We start from the raw sequence: 22,186 nt of genomic DNA on the forward strand, positions 1-22,186 counted from the left end.
TTTTTACAATAGAAGTAGTAGAGGTCGCGGTAGTGTAGTGGATGAGGTGTCCGCCTAGCGATCTGGAGTTCGTGGGTTCGATTCCTACTCGGGGAGCGTTCTCATTATCTCCTCCATAGACACCAACTTGACCAAGTACTGGTTCTTCCCAGGAAACGGACCGTGTCCATATCTGCCAGTAACACCCACGAGGGGAGTTCTGCAGTATTAAAAGATAGATAGTAGTAGTAGGCAGCAGTAGTGGCAGTAGTAGTAGTAGTAGTAGTAGTTGTTGTTGTTGTTATTGTAGTTGTAGGGTAGTAGTAGTACAGTTGTTGTAATACTACTACTACTGCTAATATGATTATAGGTGACACCTAATTTACGGGCAAAAGCTTTTTAAGTTTTTTTGATAACCATGTATTTTTAATAAATATATGGACATGATTGTGTTCAAAATATGATAATTGTTGCAATAATTAAGTAATGCATAAAAAAAAAATCAATCTTAAAACGAGTTACATGTTCCAAGCTTAAAGATCTAGCATCTTATATTTTTTGTTTTCTAGCCACAGGAATTTATAGCTGGTTCAGTGTCTGTGGTATAGTGGATGGGGTGTTTGCTTACTGGCTTAGTCACTGGGAGGTCTCTGTATTGATCCCTTAAGTGGGAGCATTCTTGAGATAACCCTAAAGACATACTATGGCGTACCATTTGGGTTGAAAGTCAAGAAGACCTACAAGTTAAAAAGAGAAATGTACGTCGAAGAACAATAATTGTACGTCGACAGAAATATAAAATACACTTCGAAGTATATATTTGTATGTCAAAGTACAATTTGTACTTCGACACACATGTTTGTACTTCAACGTACACATTTTCTGAACAGCCAATCAAAATACTAGTCTCTTGAGACGCTTTTCCTTCAGATTTATTCATAATAAATGTTTAAAATCTCTTTTTTAATTGAGGACAAAATGAATAAAAATATCAGAATGGCAAAAAAAAAAAACAACACATAGAAGTTTCAAGTATTTAATGCATTGAAATAGATTATATACAAATTTGAAGAAGATTCAATTGTTACCTTTTTAAAATTAAAATTATTCAGCATATTGTGAGTATTTATTGATCATGCGGGGCGGAATATCACGACCGTCCAGCGCATTACTGTGTAGGAAATTTCCAACGGAAACCAAACAGTTACTAAGCATTAACGGGATAAATAATGTATTACAACCTCCCCGTTGGTCTTATTTTGTGATAACCATAACTTGCACAAGTCAGAGGTTAATTCCGCCACGCCAGGTCAATAAATACGCACAAAATCTATGAGTTAGCGGTCGATAGTCGCATAATTTGGTATAAATTATAATAATAATAATGTTTAATAAATACGCACAATATCTATGAGTACGCGGTCGATAGTCGCATAATTCGGTATAAATAATAATAATAATAATGTTAAATGTCGATTATCTCTAAAAGTTAAGTAAAAGCAACAGACGTAAGGTGTCTTCTGATTGGCTAACACTCAAAGGTCGGTGAAAATTGTACGTCGAAGTACATTTCTCGTTCTTAGGTCTTGTAGACTTTCAACGTCATGGTACGTCATATAGACACTAAGTACTGGTCCTACCCAGGAAACAGTTTGTTTCATCAAATGTCTCAATTCAACTTGACAGCTTGCTAAAGCAGTTGCATTTAGCATACAGTACACTGATTTAACATAATCAAAATCTTGTGATGTGTCAAATCAATTTTGATTGACAAATTTGACAGTTTTTTTTAATCCAATAAGTTTTAGACTGTCAAATAACACACACTACGTATTGAAAGCCATACCAGGAGCTTTCGTCTGCATATCACTGACTTCATCAGAAGAATGATTTCTACTGTTGGGAAACGTTAACACGACTAATTGTCTTCTTATTTTTTATCAATGTATAATTATGTGTAACAGCATAACAACATACTTGTTTCGCAATTAAAATATTTAATAAATACAGGTATCTTGCAGGTTTCTAATTTTCTTTCGCAAACTATTGTTGAATAGTTTAAATTTTGTCGCCACTAAAAAACTAGCCATTTTGTAGCAGGGGTTTTTCTGCCTATTTTGGGAAAAGGAGTCTGACCAAATTGGGAATTTTATCGACAAAATTGGCCATTTTGGGAATTTTTGCTTCGATGAAACGGCTCATTTGGGAAAAAATTGTGAATTTATCATGCTTAAATAATTCAGTGTTTTAACAAATAAATTTGTTTTATTTGTTATTTTGTCTTCTTTATATAAACAGATGCAATATTGGGCATGTTCAACGTTTATTCAAGTACTGCAGTTTTGTTTTTCAGTTACAGTTTCACTCTGAGATAAGAATTGTACCGTCAAAACCTTAAAGCAGATATTTTTGACCAAAACAAACACTGGTTAGTCTAACAAGTTATAAGACACATAAGACTCTTTTTTTTTTTTTTTTTAGAAATTGGGATTTTTATTTATAATTTCGGTTTGGGATCGGGTCCGTTTGCTTTGGGAGTGCCTCCGTTTTCCGGAGGCTCAGACAGTGCTGAAAAACCCCTGTAGCAATTCTAAAATCACAGTCTAAACTGCATACACTTAGCTCTATAGTTACAATTTGAATGCAAATATGAGAATGCATCATGTTATATCATCCATATTTTTTATTTAAACATTCAAAAAACACATAACACAGAACATATATAAAAAGGTATGTGGTATTGTGTGGAGATACAAAACACTTAACATAATTTATTTGCACATAAAATAATAGTTACAAAATAAGTAAAACTTAAACACTGTCATCAACCTACATTTCAAGAATATTTAGGTATATGAAATTACAAAGTGGTGTTATTGTATTACCTTTTACAAAATTAACATTGCTGGTTTTGTACTAGCCATAAAACATTTATCATGGATTAACAAGTAATAACCAATTTATTAATAACACAATAGAAATCATATTAATTGCATTATGCATTTACTAAACAAGCTATTTGCTACTGTTTAGAATTACACTATCTTACTAAAAATGATCACAGGTACTTAGTGCTTTTACATACTTGTGGTAAGTTTTGTATTACTAGTTTGACAATTATCGGCAGACAATTGTCGATATACAGACACAATTTGCATGGGAACTTTCATATTTTTTCAGCATAATTGCCTTCAAATTGTTAATTTAACAATCCTTTGACATTGTTTGCACATCTGATCTTATTATACCATAGCTGATTTTTGTTCAAAGATAGACAGATATAGACTTTTCAAAGTTCTATAAAAGTTCACACATGTTCCATCCAAGTAAACAAATAGAACCAATAAAGATCACCACAGATAATAACTGTGTGTATAGCTTGGAAATTTTGATAGTTCAGGAATCCCTCCTTTGTTGATTTCTGTAAACCAAAACTGTCAGTTTTGCTGGATAGAATGGCTTGTATGATGTCCATCTCTAGCCTAGGCAGAACAGCTTCTAAAAATGGAAAACCAACAAATATCTTAAAATTTTATCAATAATGCAGACAATTTATAAATGTCTTGTTTTTTGTTGATTTCGAATCTGGAAGATTTTTTACGTAAGATTGTGGTACGAAAATCCAACGGTATCGGATTTTGTTTTTTTTAGGCCTAAACTAATTATAGTGATATGTAACCTTTCGGGATATCGGTAAAGTGCGAGCAGACGAGGTGTAAATACGTTAAAAATTAAAGCTAAAAGACTAAAAAGTTCGATCTGAATATCTTTAAATTTTGTGAATAAATGTGTTTCTGGTGGATAACAACGACAACTTACCAGAATATTGCTCATGATCACACGTAAAACTTCTTTATGAGAGCGAATGGAAAATGTGTCACAAATTCTGACAAATAAACAGTAGGGTGTCGTTATTGAAATACCGCGAGAATACTGGAAGAATAGAGATGCCAACTTTTAATGTTTAATACAAATAATTTTTTAACAAGCGTTTGTGACTTGTCAGGATAATAATAACATTAAGATATCGAAAAGATCAAAGCAAATAAATTCGACAGAAATCTGAGATTCGGCAATATATTAAAAACGGGTTATGTTCACCTAAATTGTGTTTGGTAAAGATTGTCACTTTATGTAGTGAACCAGTCTTCGGCTTATACCCACTGAAGAAGAGCATTCAGGGGAGATAATTGAGTAATGACTTAATTCTGGAACGGTTGCGAAGAAAAACAAATAATGCGAGAATATTTAGTGCGATTCGCTACACAATTATGATGTCATTGATATAACTTTTCCTGAGGTATGTATTTACATGTGATTTAGCAAATGTCAAAGTGTTTTTGATTTGTTCAAAGTCATAAATAGCATCGCGAAAATATATGTCGCGTGGCAAATTTTTTTGAGACGTATCCACAGCGTTTTTTTTCCCCAAAGGGGAAAGGTACCTGTACCCCTACAATTGGGAATTTTTCGAGTCGTGAAATCTTCAAATTGGGAAAAAAACAAGTCGCGAAATCAATGAATTGGGAAAAATGCGAGTCGCAAAATTGATGAATTGGGAACCTTTAAAATGCATGTAATCTATCATTAGGGGCTATATTCTGCATCACAAAGCACTTTAAACTCTAGGTTTTGACAGAAAAACTACAGTACGGTTATGATATTTTGACTATCGTATCATGTCATGTGAAAATTGTGTTATTGCCACTTCAGTTAGAATGTGCCCGTCAATTGGAAAAAAATATCTTCCAGTGATAGGCATAAGCACTGAGGTTGCATAAAAAATAATATTAATAATTTTGTTTTAGCCCTTAAAAGTCTTACAAGCCCTGCAGTGTTTCATGTGAGTTAAATTAAAAACTTAAAAACTAAACAAAAACAACAACAATGGATCTTGTACTGGTTTGACATCTTTTAACAATAGACAGTGAGAATAGTCACACGTAACCAAAATGAGTTTTTAGAGTGGAATGCTTTAACAATAATTTTCAAAGGTACGTCTTATATTTTGTTTTGATTTTTTTTCAAATCATCAAATAAGATATTAAGATCATCTGCCATTAAATGCTTATGTATATGTTGTAAATAACTATAGGATTTTACACCCATGTCTCATTATTTTTAATTTTATGTTAAACTTTTATTTGTTTATATCCGTATCCGAATGGTTACTGTCCGGATTTGACACTTAAAAAACTATACATAGAAGTAATATGCGCATTAAGCTCAATATGGTTACGTTTTTTTTTAATGTCAACGAAAAATTAGTGTTGAGAAAGTTTATTGATGTAAGGAAGACTGGTCTTAGCGATGGAATTCTTTCACGGGAAATATCGATCACTCGTCGCGGTTTTGTAATCCATTCACATTTTACACAGCGGTTAGAGTTGCGCCCCATTTGAAAAGTTTTGTTTACTTTCTGCGCAACAATGTCCGGCGAAAATAAATGGCCGAAAATGAAACGCTCGACAATATCAAAAGATATTTCCAGCGAAAATAAAAGGCACTGGCTATTGGGAACGGCACCTAAAATCGTTCGGAACGGTAGATATCGAGATTGGGAAAGGTCCGGTGCTAAAATTGGGAAGCCTCCGGTAGGCTTTGGGAAAGGTACCGTTCCCCGGTACTAGTTAAAGAAGGAAAAAAAACGCTGATCCATATGTGGTATTCTTAGTAATTTTATGTCCAAATTCCCATATGTATGAACGGTCAACGCCCGCTTCGCGGGCTTTTGCCCGTACTACTACTACTACTACTACTACTATTACTACTAGTAGTAGTAGTAGTAGTAGTAATAGTAATTGTAGTAGTAGTAGTAGTAGTAGTAGTAGTTGTAGTAGTAGTAGTAGTTGTTGTTGTTGTTGTAGAAATAGTAACTTAGTAGTAGTGATGTAGTTGTAGTAGAAGTAGTAGTCGTAGTAGTAGTAGTAATAGAAGTAGTAGTAGTAGTAGTTAGTAGTAGTAGTAGAAGTAGTAGTAGTAGTAGTAGTAGAAGTAGTAGTAGTAGTAGTAGTAGTAGTAGTAGTAGTAGTAGTAGTAGTAGTAGTAGAAGTAGTAGTAGTAGTAGTAGTAGTAGAAGTAGTATTAGTAGTAGCAGTAGTAGTAGCAGTAGTAGTAGAAGTAGTAGTAGTAGTGGTAGTAGTAATAATATTTATAGAAGTAGTAGTAGTAGTAGTAGTAGTAGTAGTAGTAGTAGTAGTAGTAGTAGTTGTAGTAGTAGTAGTAGTAGTAGTAGTAGTAGTAGTAGTAGTAGTAGTAGTAGTAGTAGTAGTAGTAGTAGTAGTAGTAGTAGTAGTAGTAGTAGTTGAAGTAGTAGTAGTAGTAGTAGTAGTAATAATAGTAGTAGTAGTAGTAGTAGTCGTAGTAGTAGTAGTAGTAGTAGTTGAAGTAGTAGTAGTAGTAGTAGTAGTAGTAGTAATAATAGTAGTAGTAGTAGTAGTAGTCGTAGTAGTAGTAGTAGTAGTAGTAGTAGCAGTAGAAGTAGTAGTAGTAGTAGTAGTAGTAGTAGTAGTTGTTGTAGTAGTAGTAGTAGTAGTGGTAGTAGTAGTAGTAGTAGTAGTAGCAGTAGTAGTAGTAGTAGTAGTAGTAGTAGTAGTAGTAGTGGTAGTAGTAGTAGTGGTAGTAGTAGTAGTAGTAGTAGTAGTAGTAGTAGTAGTGGTTGTAGTAATAGCAGCAGTAGCAACACCAATGTGCGATGTTAATTTTATTCATAAATGTATTTTTAGCTTGGAATTTGGATATTATGAAAACTTACCAGGGAAACGTTATCAATAAAATTACTGATTCGTCCAGGTTTCGAATATTTTTGTTATTGCTAAACAAATAATATGAAGATAACCGACCTCTTATGTCAAGTATAATGATGAGTTTACAATGCTTTATACATGTTTTATATTCAGCTTATGGAAACCAATCTGAATCGTTTTACTCATTTTTGAAACTTTATAGTGTTTACTAGCAACAGTCCGAGTGATGATTAACACGAGTTATAAACATGGCTTCGTTGATTTTCGTGTTGAAAGACGTTACTTTGTTCATTTCTCGATATGTTGGAGGGTGGATGTTTCGTCCGCAAGTTCAGTCTTACAACAACAGGTATTTTCATTACTTCTTTGATTTTCATTACTTCTTTGCGCAGCAATTAATGGTAGACAACGGTTGCATTGACCTTGCGGAGATTTATTGTCAAGGTGTATAATAAGGGAGGCGAAAAACTACAACGGGCGAGGCATGGTCAGGGGTGATAACCCCCAAAAAGGGTTAGGGTAAGGGTTAGGATTAGGGGTCGGGTTAGGGTTAGGGTTGGGTTTAGGCTAACCCAAACCCTAACCCGACCCCTAACACTTACCCAAACCCTAACCCTAACCCTCTAACCCCCCCCCCCCCTTGCGCAATACCATACCATGCCTCGCCCGTTGTAGTTTTCCGCCTCCCGTATAATAAGTATTGTTCCGTGTTGTGATACTTACCGATAGAAACACAAATGTCTCTCCTGATCATGTGTCTAGAGTTTCAGGATGGATTCTTTTCATCATTCGTATGCTTCTAAATTGGGCGAATAGCGTGTTCTTACTTTCCTATTTCGTAGTGTACATGAACGTAAATTAGTATGCTCTTACCATATTAATGAAGCTGTATTTACGCACGCATACACACTCAAAAGATTAAAAAAGAACAACACATCCCTACACGTATAAACAGCTGTTAATGAATTGATACTGGCTATGCGAAAACGGGCTTTAACGCATATACGTAAAGTGTTCTACCAGATTAGCCTGTGCAGTCCACACAGGCTCACAAGGGACAACACTTTCCTATTTGACGTTATAGTTTTCTTTTAAATGAAGTCCCGTGATAGCGAAAACGCCGTTATGGTTGAAATTATCATCCATGATCGTTGAAATTATCGTCCATGATCGTTGAAATTATCGTCCATGATCGTTGAAATTATCGTCCATGATCAGCCTGTGCAGCATACACAAGCTAATCTTGGACGACAGTTTACGCACATTTGTAACGCCCCTTTTTCACAGAGCGAGGCTTTAATGTGATGCTATTAAAGGGGCCGTCCAACAGATTTTGGCATGTATTAAAGCTTGTCATTAACTGCTTTAAATGCTTTATATTGATAAATTTAAACATTTGAACTAAAAATCTCCAGTAAAAAATAAGAATACAATTTTAAAAAAAAGAAGAAAAAACGTTAACCTCCACAGGGCTCGAACCACTGACCCCTAGAGTCATGGAAGCTTGGAGTAAAATGTCTCCCGATTTCACCTCTCGACCATCCACGCTCATGTCAAATGAGGAGGTATTTTTTAGCTATATAAGCAATCCTCGTAGTTTCCCAAAATATCGATTCGCGTCGAACGACGTTTTAATCTGTTGGACGGTCCCTTTAAAGGGGCCTTTTCACAGATTTTGGCATTTTTTAACTTATTCATTAAATGCTTTATATCAATAAATGTAAACATTGGATCGTAAAAGCTCCAGTAAAAAATCAAGAATAAAATTAAAAAAAGGAAAAGAACATTGCCCGGACCAGGTTTCGAACCAGTGACCCCTGGAGTCCTGCCAGAGTCCTGAAGTAAAAACGCTTTAGCCTACTGAGCTATTCCGCCGAGTACACATGCTGATCGTATTTTATACGTTATATAAGCAATCTTCGTAGTTTCACAAAATTTAACGACAAAAACAGAACTCTCCAAATTATTCAATCGTTTCGCGTTGCAACGCTTTATAATTTTTAGGTTTTAAAATCGTCAAAAGATGCATATAATGGCTCTATTAGACCATGGAAAATGTTCAGTATTACTGTTTCCTCACAAATATCATAATTAAAACGAAAATTTGCGAATCTGAAACAACTTTTTTCAATTTTGTCAATTTACCAAAGCGTGAAAAGATCCCTTTAACAGCAGTAGATGAGAAGTTTTAGTGTATCTGTGTAATAACGGTAGGGTGCATAATCAACGAGGTTTTCAGGGATTGACACGTAGGCTGGACATAATGTAAACACACCGTTAAGAACTTTATTTTTGCAAACATCTCAAATTATTGAAATATAATTATGAAACAATCTTAAGTGCATATAAGACAGTTTTTTTGCAGTTTGTGCCGATATATTAAGGTATAAGAATAAATCCTTATATACGTATGAAATCGGTGACAGCTAGCAGTTCACGTTGCGTGAAGCATAATCGTGCAGTATACATTGAATTTTTGAACAAGAACACATTCTTATTAAATGATGTATTTCACATTGCCATAAGCAGCTTTAAAATCTGTCTTATAAACACAAGCTGAAATTCTTTAGAAAAAAATGTTTTAAAAGGTTATTTGGAAAAAAGCACCACTTACACGTGTGTTTACTTCCATAATCGTTTAATTGGGAACCCCATTGTGTCACACCGGTCTTACTGACAGTTTTAAAAAAAATGAATAAAGAGCGAAATTGTTGAAAACTAACGAAAATTTTAATTGATTCTAACATAAGACCGTAAGACTGAACACAATAATACTTAACTTTTAAATCATAACATGAATGTCTACTTATAAAGCAAATTCTTCATTCATCCGCGGACTTCTTTGTGTCGTAGTCATAAATGCCTCCAAATGGTGTGATGCGTATAAGTATAGAGGTGACAATAAGTTAGTGACGGTACCATCTATGTATAGAATGTTGGGAACCCAACAAAGTCACGTGATCCTGCACCCTGGGTACTCATTATCTATTCTCAAATCTTGCCAGTTTTGAAGTAACATAATACTGCATAATTCAAATCTTCAACCCGCAATGCATGTATTTCAACCTGTTGATTTTCAAATCTGGGATTCCAAACTTGAATTCCAAATAAATACTATTGGATCTTCTACGTGGTTGCACGGAGTTATTGTCTCATCAAGAGTCCGTGGTGGTTGCCGCCGATAATCAAACCGAGTCATTAAAACGAGTGAGAAACATGGCTTCGTTAATGTTGATATTGAAAGACATTAGTTTGTTCAGTGCTCGATATGTGGGAAGGAGGATTTTTAGGTATGTATGCTGATTTACTGGTAGTATGTACTGTACTGCTTTTTGCAGGTAAATGAAGCCAAAGGTTTTACTATAATATTGCATTAAGTTATAACCGGTCCAAGCCGGTTGAGGGTCGTATTTTAAGTATTGGGACAAGTGCGGTATAAAATCGGCTTACAGAACACGAATTTCTCTCCAGATAATGTTTCTATGTTTTATTTGATCGTTCGTCAAAAAGTTGTAACTCTGTTACTCTTGTATCTTCAATGCAATTGAGTAATTAAATAGTAATTAAATTGAATGCGTTTTAATTCCCTTTTAGTATTATTTAATTTGAGTTAAAATGCTATGACGTTAAATTTTATTTACACTTAAATGTATTATGAATATTGCTGGGCCAAGTGTGAGGTTGAGCGCTCTATAACCAGGCCAGGTTTAAACCCCCAATGCTTTGCATTGACCGTTCCAAGGCGGTAACCCCAGCTTTATTCATATTTTGTGTTTATGTTGGTTTGTATTGTGCTGTTTTGTACTGTTTGGGCAATCGGTCACTTGCCTTAAATAAAGGACCAACTAATTGTTTTTAATGAAAATTCAATACTGCTCCAGCAGCTGGAGTTTCACTTCTTTATATTCTATGGTTTCGTGATTTTTTAAATGCACTAAACTGCTTGTGCTCATGCGGACAAATTTCGTTTTCTTCATTTCATTTTTCGTATTGTACATGGTTATACATTTGCCTGAGATTACGATCCCTTGAATATCCCTAAAATGTGAAAAAAACTCGTTTGTCCTGTATATAAAAACAACTAAAACACGTATGGATCATGTTTTATATGCAGAACAAAATCTCAGTATTTATCACGCAATGTACGAGTTGCATTAACGTACCTGCATGTACGTAAGTAACCATAAAAGGGGCCTTTTCACGTTTTGGTAAATTGACAAAATAAAGAATAATGTTTCAGATTCGCAAAGTTTCGTTGTTGTTATGATATTTGTGAAGAAACAGTTATACTGAACATTAACCATACTATAAAATATCCATTATATGCATCTTTTGACGATTTAAAAACCTGAAAATTATAAAGCGTTGCAACGCGAAACCATTGAATAATTTTGAGTTCTGTTGTTGACGTTATATTTTGTGATACTACGAGGATTGCTTATACATTACTCATTTGTTTGAGCACGGATGGCCGAGTATTCTAAGCGATATACTATTTTACTCCAGGGGTCAGCGGTTCGAGCCCATTTGGGGGTTACTTTTTTATTTCTTTAATTTTATTCTTGTTTTTTTTAGTGGAGCTTTTTAGATCAAATGTTTACATTTATCAATATCAAGCATTAAATGACAACTTCAACACATGCCAAAATCTGTGAAAATCCCCTTTTAAAGCTTATTTGCATTCACGAATATACAATATACATGAAACGTAAAGTCAGCACTTAAAACAATGCTATCAAAAGGAGCAAATGGGTTGTTTGAATGTTTGAATATGTTTGAGCCAAATAATATTGATTATGTTGATTCCTTTCAGTGCTTGCCAGATTTTAAGTAACATGATACTGCATTATACAATATTCACGCTCATATATTCGATCGTTTGATTTCAAATCTGGGATTCCAAACTGGGATTCTGGGATTTCATATTTTTAGTACATATGCAATAACATTTTGATATTCTTGCCTATTTGATTAAAGATGGTGGAATAATTGCAATATTTCATTGATGTTGCATAAATCAAATTTTCACAATGATACATGTGTACTTAAAACGTGCGTTTTAAAGTATGGGATTCCAATGAGGGATTCCAAACAAGTCATCGTTTTAGCGTACCGGTATATGTAAACGAATTCCTTTTAATAAACACGTGTTGTTGTTAATAAACTTATAATTTTGATTCTTCTTGCTTATTCGAATTAAGATGAAGGATTTTAAACGATTGGTCTCGATATCTCAGTATAAGTATCAAATTATATTAATTAGTGTGTACCAATTACCATATTTGTTTTTATTACATCGTTAAAGCTTCTTCGCATGTAGACGCCATACATATAGGATCTGGCATGAGTTGTCATATCATACCATATTTTATTAAACGATTGAGTTCAGGAATTTTGTTAGGAAGCCTTTGGCGAGCTTCCTAACGAATTTCCTGGACGAGTTTAATAAACTGTGGTATGATATGACAGCGAGTGTCAGATCTTTTTATCACATGCTTTTAAATGAGGAAATTAAATAAATATTTACGCAAACATAATTATAAATCCCGAATGTTTTTTACTTTTCGTGACGTCATTTGACGTTGCAACGTCATTTCAGCAAAATAACAAAATGCGATTGGTCAATAAACGAAATCTAAGCCAATGAAAACGCTTAAAAAGTATATTACACATGTGTAAAGTAAAAATATATGTAATGGTTATATTACATTGGAAACAGGGTATGTCATGTGATAATTAAGAAATAGTAAACCCCACTGAGGTCCCTGTGGCATTATAGTGACCAGCCAGGCAGCCACAAACCGTATATGGACCGAAGCCGTTGGCTGATGTCCATACACAGTTTTTGGCTGCCTGGCTGGTCACTATAATACCATTGGGACCGAAGAGGAGTTTACTTTTTCTTATATTACACCGAAGAGTTTCCCCTGTATCATTGTACTGACCGATAGTTCAGTGCCAATTTTACAAGAGTAAAACTATCGAAATACCTCAGCTACCGAATATAAAATGCATTAGTACAATAAACAAATAAGAGTTTATCAACTTACAACACAGATTTGTCATTTTGTCCACACCAAACACTTATATAATCGTTTTGTTTGAATGTTTATTTCAATTGTGTACGATAATCCGTCCTTCACCTTAAGCTATTTTTCGAACTTTTGGTTCCGCGCCTCAGAGTTACTGAATACCTGAAACCGAGAATCGTATTTACTTTAAGCGTCTAATCAACATGGAGCTTGATTTTTTTACTTGTCAATATGATAAAAAATGTTGTTTTATGACAAATTGATAGTGTTAAAATGACTTGGCCACGCGCCCTATACCTGTGGTTACCGTGAAATTAAAATTCGAATTTGGTTTTGTATTAATGCTTTGCATATGTCAAATCAGTTTTCGTGATTATATAGTTCAGGGTGCAGAATCCACGCGTTTTACACACATGCTGGACAGAATGAAAACCCACCGTTAAGAACTTTATTTTTGCAAATATCTCAAGTTACCGAAATATATATTTGCCAAAATCTTTATTGCATAAAAAACAGTTTTTTGCAGTTAATGATGATTTCTTAAGATGTAAGAATACATAATTGAATACGCCTGAAATCGGTGCTAGAATGCTACGTTGCATACAGAATCACTGTGTATAATATAGTTATTAGTATTGCATATACCCTATTTTTGGACAAGAATACAAGCTTATTAAATAAAGTATTAGTAATGTTGATGTTTTTCGTATTCCCATAAGCCGCATAAAAAAACTGTCTTTTATTCACTAGTTGAATTTCTTCAGAAAAATTGTTTAAAAAAGTTGTTTGAAAAAAAGCACCACTTACTGGTGTGTTTACAACCTATAACATCCATTTGAGAACCCAATATATTCATGTGACCATGCCTCCTGTAGTTTTTCTTTAGATCATACACGAATCGCTGGTGAAAACATGGTGGAATGGGTGTTTTAACGCTTCAGATGTATGTGATATAAATAAAAAGTATGATACTTAAAAGGGCATTTTCACGTTTTGGTAAATTGACAAAATTGAAAAAAGTTTTTTCAGATTCACAATTTTTCGTTTTAGTTATGATATTTGTGAGGACACAGTAATAGAACATTTACCAAGCTCTAAAATAGCAATTATATGCATCTTTTGACGATTTATAAAACTGAAAATGATAAAGCGTTGCGCGAAACGATTGAATAATTTGGAGAGTTCTGTTGTTGTCGCTATATTTTGTGGAACTACGAGGATTTCTTATATCAAGTATAAAATTGTACTTCCTTCGTTGTATGAAGATGGATGGTCGAGTGGTCTAAGTAGTTTTCCTTTAATCCATGACTCCAGGGGTCAGTGGTCCGAGCCCTGCTGCGGGTTACTTTTTTATCCCCTGCCATAGGCGGAGGGATATTGTTTTGGTGTTGTCCGTCCTTCCATCTTTCCGTCCGACCGGCACTTTTGTGTCCGGAGCGCGAGCCATATCTTGGAAGTGCTTTGGGGGATTTCCTTGACACTTGGTATGAGTTTAATATGAATAAGAAGATGATGCACGCCATCTGGTATTGTACACCTACGGATAATTACAGAGTTTTGGCCCTTTGTATCCTGAAAAAACCCTTTTTTTGTGTATGTCCGGAGCCATATCTTTGAAGTGCTTTGACGGATTTCATTGAAACTTGGTATGAGTATATATATGTATAAGAGGATGATGCACGTTTGCGTTGTCCATCCTTCCAGAAATTGTGTGTGTCCAGAAGTATACATGTAATGGCGGGGGATATCAATTCAACCAATTTGCTTGTTTATTTTATTTTTATGCCCCCCTTCGAAGAAGAGGGGGTATATTGCTTTGCACATGTCGGTCGGTCTGTCGGTCTGTCGGTCCGTCCACCAGGTGGTTTCCGGATGATAACTCAAGAACGCTTAGGCCTAGGATCATGAAACTTAATAGGAACATGTATCATGATTCGCAGATGACCCCTATTGATTTTGAGGTCACTAGGTCAAAAGTCAAGGTCACGGTGACCCGAAATAGAAAAATGGTTTCCGGATGATAACTCAAGAACGCTTAGGCCTAGGATCATGAAACTTGATAGGTAGATTGATCATGACTCGCAGATGACCCCTATTGATTTCAAGGTCACTAGGTCAAAGGTCAAGGTCACAGTGACCCGAAATAGTAAAATGGTTTCCGGATGATAATTCAAGAACGCTTAGGCCTAGGATCATGAAACTTAATAGGAACATTTATCATTATTCGCAGATGACCCCTATTGATTTTCAGGTCACTAGTTCAAATGTCAAGGTCACAGTGACCCGAAATAGTAAAATGGTTTCCGGATGATAACTCAACAACGCTTATGCCTAGGATCATGAAACTTCGTAGTTAGATTGATAATGGCTGGCAGATGACTCCTATTGATTTTCAGGTCACTAGGTCAAAGTTCAAGGTCACGGTGACCCGAAATAGTAAAATGGTTTCCGGATGATAACTCAAGAACGCTTATGCCTAGGATCATGAAACTTCATAGTTACATTGATCATGACTCGCAGATGACCCCTATTGATTTTCAGGTCACTAGGTCAAAGGTCAAGGTCACGGTGACCTGAAATAGTAAAATGGTTTCCGGATGATAACTCAAGAACGCTTATGCCTAGGATCATGAATCTTGATAGGTAGATTGATCATGACTCGCAGTTGAATCCTATTGATTTTCAGGTCACTATATCAAAGGTCAAGGTCACGGTGAGCTGAAATAGTAAAATGGTTTCCGGATGATAACTCAAGAACGCTAATTGCTACGATCATGAAACTTCATAGGTACATTGATCACGACTCGCAGATGACCCCTATTGATTTTGAGGTCACTAGGTCAAAGGTCAAGGTCATAATGACCCGAAATAGTAAAATGATTTCCGGATGATAACTTAAGAACGCTTATGCATAGGATCATGAAACTTCATTGGTACATTGACCATGACTCGCAGATGATCCCTATCGATTTTGAGGTCACTGGGTCAAAGGTCAAGTTCACGGTGACCCGAAATAGTAAAATGGTTTCCGGATGATAACTAAAGAACGCTTATTCCTAGGATCATGAAACTTGCTAGGTAGATTGATCATGACTTGCAGATGACCCCTATTGATTTTCAGGTCACTAGGTCAAAGGTCAAGGTCACGGTGACCCGAAATAGTAAAATGATTTCCGGATGATAACTCAAGAACGCTTAAGCCTAGGATCATGAAACTTTATAGGTACATTGATCATGACGCGCAGATGACCCCTATCGATTTTGAGGTCACTAGGTCAAAGGTCAAGTTCACGGTGACCCGAAATAGTAAAATGGTTTCCGGATTATTACTGAAGAACGCTTATTCCTAGGATCATGAAACTTGCTAGGTAGATCGATCATGACTCGCAGATGACCCCTATTGAATTTCAGGTCACTAGGTCAAAGGTCAAGGTCACGGTGACCCGAAATAGTAAAATGGTTTCCGAATGATAACTCAAGAACGCTTATGGCTAGGATCATGAAACTTCATAGGTACATTGATCATGACTGGCCGATGACCCCTATTGATTTTCAGGTCACTAGGTTAAAGGTCAAGGTCACAGTGACAAAAAATATATTCACACAATGGCTGTCACTACAACGGAGAGCCCATATCGGGGCATGCATGTTTTACAAACAGCCCTTGTTTTAATTTTATTCTGGATTTTACTGGCGCTTTTTTAATCCAATGGTTTACATTTATCAATATAAAGCATTCAATGATAAACTTCAAAACATGCCAAAATCTGTGAAAAGGCCCTTTTAAAATTAAGTGTCACCCTTTACTGTAGTCGTATTTATTTATTTTTGTCTTTTCAAAAGATATGGCCTTGATGTTTCTGTGTTATTTTCTCGTTTTATATTCTTCTTGTCTTAGTACTTGGAATGCATTATTTTGCATCTAGCTAGGGGTCGAAGAAAGATGGGTACACGTATGACGTTTTTCTGATGCACTCAACCGAGGATAAGCAAATCACGGAAAAAATTTACGACGTCCTGACCAAAGCCGGACTTTATTGTGCCGCGGATTTCGACGGCAAAAGTTTCACCCCTGGAAGACCGGTAAGCGAAAGCATACGTCGTCTGGTGCGAGAAAGCCACAAATCCGTTCTCGTTTTGACGAAAAACCGCCATTGAAAGTCCGTGGATCAATCTGGAAACCATCCACGCTCTGGAGGAGTCAAAATACCGGGGAAATCAGTTGGTGCTCCGACTGCTGTTGATTGACATCGCGGAAGACGAAATTCCTGCTCTCAAGGTGGGATGTCTGGAGAGACTTCCCCATTTCATCGCGAAATTCAACGAAGATGGCTGGGAGAAAAAGCTGTTGGATAGCTTGAACGGTAAGGGAGGTGTTGAAATTGTTTCACATTTTACGGTCGCTGTTTGTTTCGGTTAATATTACGTTGAATGCAATACCAAGGCAGTACCGTCTAAAAAATAGCCGTTGGTTACGTTAATTTATCTGATGATTATGTTTATGGATCTTCATTTTTCCTTTATTCAAAATTACACAGCATGGATAGATTTAAAAGAGTGTACACAATTAATCTTTGCGTGTTTCAAATAAACAAAAACACACAAATAAATTGCATCTCGTATTGTTCTGAATGCATTTAAAGACAATTACTTAAACACGTTTTATTTAGGCACATGTATTTGAATACTGAACACGCTTTATCTACGCACATGCACTTTAAGAATAAACGCTTATCATTTACACACATAATAAAAAAAAATGAACAATTTTACTTTACACATATGCATTTAAATAATGAACACGTTTAATTTATGCACATGCATTTAAAAAATGAACACGTTTAATTTACGCGCGTGCATTTAAAGACATTTACTTACATTTTGAACATGTTTAATTTACGCACATGCATTTGAAGACATTTACTTACATTTTGAGCACGTTTAATTTACGCACATTAATTTGAAAAATGAACACGTTTAATTTACGTTCATGCATTTGAAGCATAAAAACGTTTTATTTACGCACATGCATTTGAAGAATAAAGACGTTTTATTTACGCGCATGCATTTGAAGAATGAACACGTTTAATTTACGCGCATGCATTTGAAGACATTAACTTACATTTTGAACACGTTTAGAGCCTCTTCAAGTGTGTGACGTCCTTCCCGTCGGAAGTTTGGCCCATGGACTGGTTTACAGTCACTTCACAGGGTTGCTGTCCTTCATGCTTCCTACTAGTAAGTTGGTAATTTTACTAATTATATTCAACTCGATTAGTTGTCATTGTTGATGTTAAGGTCATACTACAGATGTGACTGTGTATGTAGCATTATCCAATAGATAAAACTGTCTTGAGTTATATCTTAATAATGAACACATAATTAAGTTGAAAATTACTAAATTAATTATGGAAATGCACTTTGTGTATTTATTTATTTTAATTTGCAGCTGTGTGTCTACCATATTGGCCTACATCATGTGTGTTATGCTTTCACATAAGACGGGGATGGGACATACATATTTTCCTTTGTCTGTCTGTTATTCCGTGCGTCTCATGGTTTGTTCGCGCGTACATAAAAACGCATGGTGCTACTGGGATGAGTTTAATTTCTTAGTTATTGCACCCTGTTAAGACTTCGTGTTTTAATTTGTGTCGCGCATAACTAAACATGTATTACTACCAGAGTACTGACACTTTTCAAACGTATTGACCATCGTGTGTACTAGTGCACCTCCGTATAACTAACAAACGTATTGACCATCATGTGTACTAGTGCACCTCCGTATAACTAACAAACGTATTGACCATCATGTGTACTAGTGCACCTCCGTATAACTAACAAACGTATTGACCATCATGTGAACTAGTGCACCTCCGTATAACTAACAAACGTATTGACCATCATGTGTACTAGTGCACCTCCGTATAACTAACAAACGTATTGACCATCATGTGTACTAGTGCGTCTCCGTATAACTAACAAACGTATTGACCATCATGTGTACTAGTGCACCTCCGTATAACTAACAAACGTATTGACCACCATGTGAACTAGTGCACCTCCGTATAACTAACAAACGTATTGACCATCATGTGTACTAGTGCACCTCCGTATAACTAACAAACGTATTGACCATCATGTGAACTAGTGCACCTCCGTATAACTAACAAACGTATTGCTGCAAAGCTGAAACTTACAAACATGCAAACACGCGATTTGGTTCTTATGTTTCAGCATAATTTAACGGTAAAGTTTTATATGACAAAATGTTTGTTTTTTTATTGTGTAGCGCGCAACTCCGAACGACTCGGTCGTATTGATAGAGGGCTAAAACTTGACAAACATATAAGCCAACACGTGAACTAGTGCGTCTATGAAATTTGGTATATTTTTTCAGATAAGAGGCAGAGCTCCAGATAAGGGTTGTATTTTCGTAATTACGAATTATTTTCAAGTCCGTTACGTATTTATTTTAAAATCTTGTCGTACCATTAACAATTACAAAATCAAGTTACAAATATTATTTTTACATCGGTTCGTATTGATTTTTATTGAGTTCTTTTTGCGTATTAAAGATCTTTTCGGTGCTTATAAAAAATGGTTATCAGGTTTGTTTAACAAAGCGCATTTTTTCCAATAAAAGCGGCGTGTACAGTGTATCTGTCAAAAAACAATGGCGGCGCCCAGAGCGTCCTAAAAAAAAACTGCAAAGCGTGCAAAAACACGCTTTTAACATATTGTACGCAAAGTGGACCGAAGTTGAATGTTAAGAAAGACATAGAAAAGATCTTATACGATGTTGTATGTTCAGTTGCCAAAACAGTCGGAAAAGCTAACAAGAGCTGTCAGAGGACAGCGCGCTCGACTATTCGAGTGTTTGACACTGTAACGTAAGCCATCATGGGAAAATTGTTCATATTCAATAATTTATTAGACGATCTTTCACAAAAAAGGGATTTTTTTTTTTTTTTTTGGGGGGGGGGGTGTTGAGAGGGGGTATAATGTGGGGTGTGGTCATTTATTAGACGATCTTTCATAAATAAAAAAGTAGAAAAAAATGGTGGGGGGGGGGGGCAGGGGGTAGAGAGGGGGTATAATGTGGGGTGTGGCAATTTATTAGATGATATTTAAAAAAAATTAGATGTTTAAAAAGGGGGGGGGGGTAAGGGGTGGGGGTGAGAGGGGGGTATAATGTGGGGTGGGGAAATTTATTTGATGATGTTTAAAAAAATGGGGGGGGGGGGTAGGTTGGGGGGGGGGGTTATTTGTTTGGTTGGAATCCATTGTGGTATTCAGGTAAGTGTTGTTTTGTGAAAGTAATAATAAAATATGATCATAAATAAAGAAGTTATGGTAATTTAAGCAAAATGTTCAATTATCTTAGTGTAAAAGGGGCCATAATTATGTAAAAATGCTTGTTACAGTGGTCTGCTCTTGTTTATAGGTTGGGGTCATGTTGGTAAACAAGTATGCAAAACATAAAAGCAATATGTCAAAGGATATAGGAAATATTTGGGATAGTACGCACACTTTAACATAGATTTATCAATAATATGCATATTCAAAGTATAAAAGGGGAAATACTTATGACAAAATGCTTGATAGAGTTGTCTGCTCTTGTTTATAGGTTGGGGTCATGATGGTTAACAAGTATGCAAAATATGAAAGCAATATGTCAAGGGACAATGCAAATAAATTGGGTAGTACGCACACTTTAACATTTGCTGCATATTCTAATTTGAAAAGGGGCTATAATTATGACAAAATGCTTGATAGAGTTGTCTGCTCTTGTTTATAGGTTGGGTCATGTTGGTAAACAAGTATGCAAAATATGAAAGCAATATGTCAAGGGACAAAGAAAATATTTGGGGTAGTACGAAAACTTTAACATTTGCACGCTAACGCAGACGCAGACTCTAACGCCGACGCCGGGGTGAGTAGGATAACTCCACCATATATATTTTATATATAATAGTCGAGCTAAAAAAACGCGACACGACGGGTCCAAACTTAAACAAAAAAACATTGAACGAGTGGAAGGGACAATTCCCGTGGCCAGTCGTTGAAAAGATTGAAGGGGAGACCAGTTTTAATTGTGAAATATGTAAAAATTCATCGAAGGCATGCAATCTAAGCATAGTTTGGGCATATGAAGGTATTTGAAAAATAAAATTGTATTATACTGAATAGACACTGTTGAACTCGTTTAAATTAAGTTGCTAGTATGTTTATTTTGATTTTTTTTGCATGAAAATAACCATTACTATTTATTTTTAGGTCATTTAGAAAAGTTAAGAATTATTTTCCAAAACTTTGTAGTAACGTTAAGAATACAATTTCAGAGTTAAGAATTATTTGTGAAAATCTGGTAGTAACGTTAAGAATTTCACTAAACCTTATCTGGAGCTCTGAAGAGGAGTTATTTCCAAAAATGCCGTTTTAGACTTATGTCGCATATAAATAAAAACAAGAATAATTGCTAGTATGATCTCACTATATGTTTATATTAATTATAATATGATTTTGTGAAGTTGAATAAGATGGCTCAGTTTGTTTCAGACGAAAGCAGAATGTGGGATATTATTGTCCAGTCCAGTCAAGTCCAGTATTATTGTTATTTTTGTAAAAATGTCCAATAGAACGTCCCCACCCAAAGTAAAATCAAGAAAAATGGTCCCCAATTTAAGTGTTAACCACGTGATTTATCTTAAGCGAAAGAGCCCCGGCCATATTCCGAAAATGGTAAAGAACACGTATGTGCCGCTTTTATTCTAACTTACCATTCCGCTACAACTACTGATGTACCGTTTTGCTTTGCTGTCATTGTTAATGATTTCAATACCCACTATCTTTTTCAGATAAAATTAATAGGGAAATAGTTGTCTTCAATATGCCATTTTCGTTTTTCGTTTTTCTTGCAGAACTCAGGGAGGAAATTACAAAATGGGATAAGTATGAAGAGTATAAAGATAAAACCTGTACAAACTACAACATGCTCGTGCCGAAGTCATGTAAACTGAGTGGTTCGCTCAGTGGAAAAGACGAGAAATCTGGCATTGAAATAACAAATGAAACAAATCTTAAATTTTCAACCGAGCACATGGGGAAGCCAAGAGAGATTACCATTTCGATATACAGAATATCAAGAGGCACTGAGGTTTGTCAAGATGTTTACATACCTATTTCGACACATTACTAGATTTTTAAATTCTGTATTTAGTAATAATGTAGTGCCTCTCACCCCACCACGGATGCAGAATCAACGGGGTTTTCAGGGGTTTACACACGGGCTGGACAGAATGTAATCACACCGTTAAAATCTGTATTTTTTCATATATCTCAAGTTATTGAAATACATTTGCAAAAATCTTAAGTGCATATAAGACAGTTTTTCTTGCAGTTTGTGCTGATTTCTTTAGGTATAAG

General features: G+C 35.4%; 1 protein-coding gene across 2 annotated transcripts in view; it reads left to right on the plus strand.

The window, feature by feature from the left end:
- The first annotated feature begins 9,768 nt into the window (after positions 1–9,768).
- The window catches only part of LOC127850418 (uncharacterized), a 28,580-nt gene continuing 16,162 nt past the window's right edge, over positions 9,769–22,186 (plus strand). The window contains exons 1-4 of one of the 2 annotated variants that reach the window (XR_008035280.1): positions 9,769–10,015; positions 16,684–17,121; positions 17,897–17,995; positions 21,682–21,917. Coding sequence is in view for 1 of the 2 variants with exons in the window: in XM_052383444.1 (XP_052239404.1) it covers positions 17,983–17,995; positions 21,682–21,917 (249 nt within the window). In the remaining variant the exon portion in view is untranslated. The remainder of the gene's footprint in view (positions 10,016–16,683; positions 17,122–17,896; positions 17,996–21,681; positions 21,918–22,186) is intronic. The other variant, XM_052383444.1, reaches the window with a different exon arrangement.

Source organism: Dreissena polymorpha, chromosome 11 (assembly GCF_020536995.1).
Source record: "Dreissena polymorpha isolate Duluth1 chromosome 11, UMN_Dpol_1.0, whole genome shotgun sequence".
In the NCBI taxonomy this organism is placed as follows: Eukaryota; Metazoa; Mollusca; class Bivalvia; order Myida; family Dreissenidae; genus Dreissena; species Dreissena polymorpha.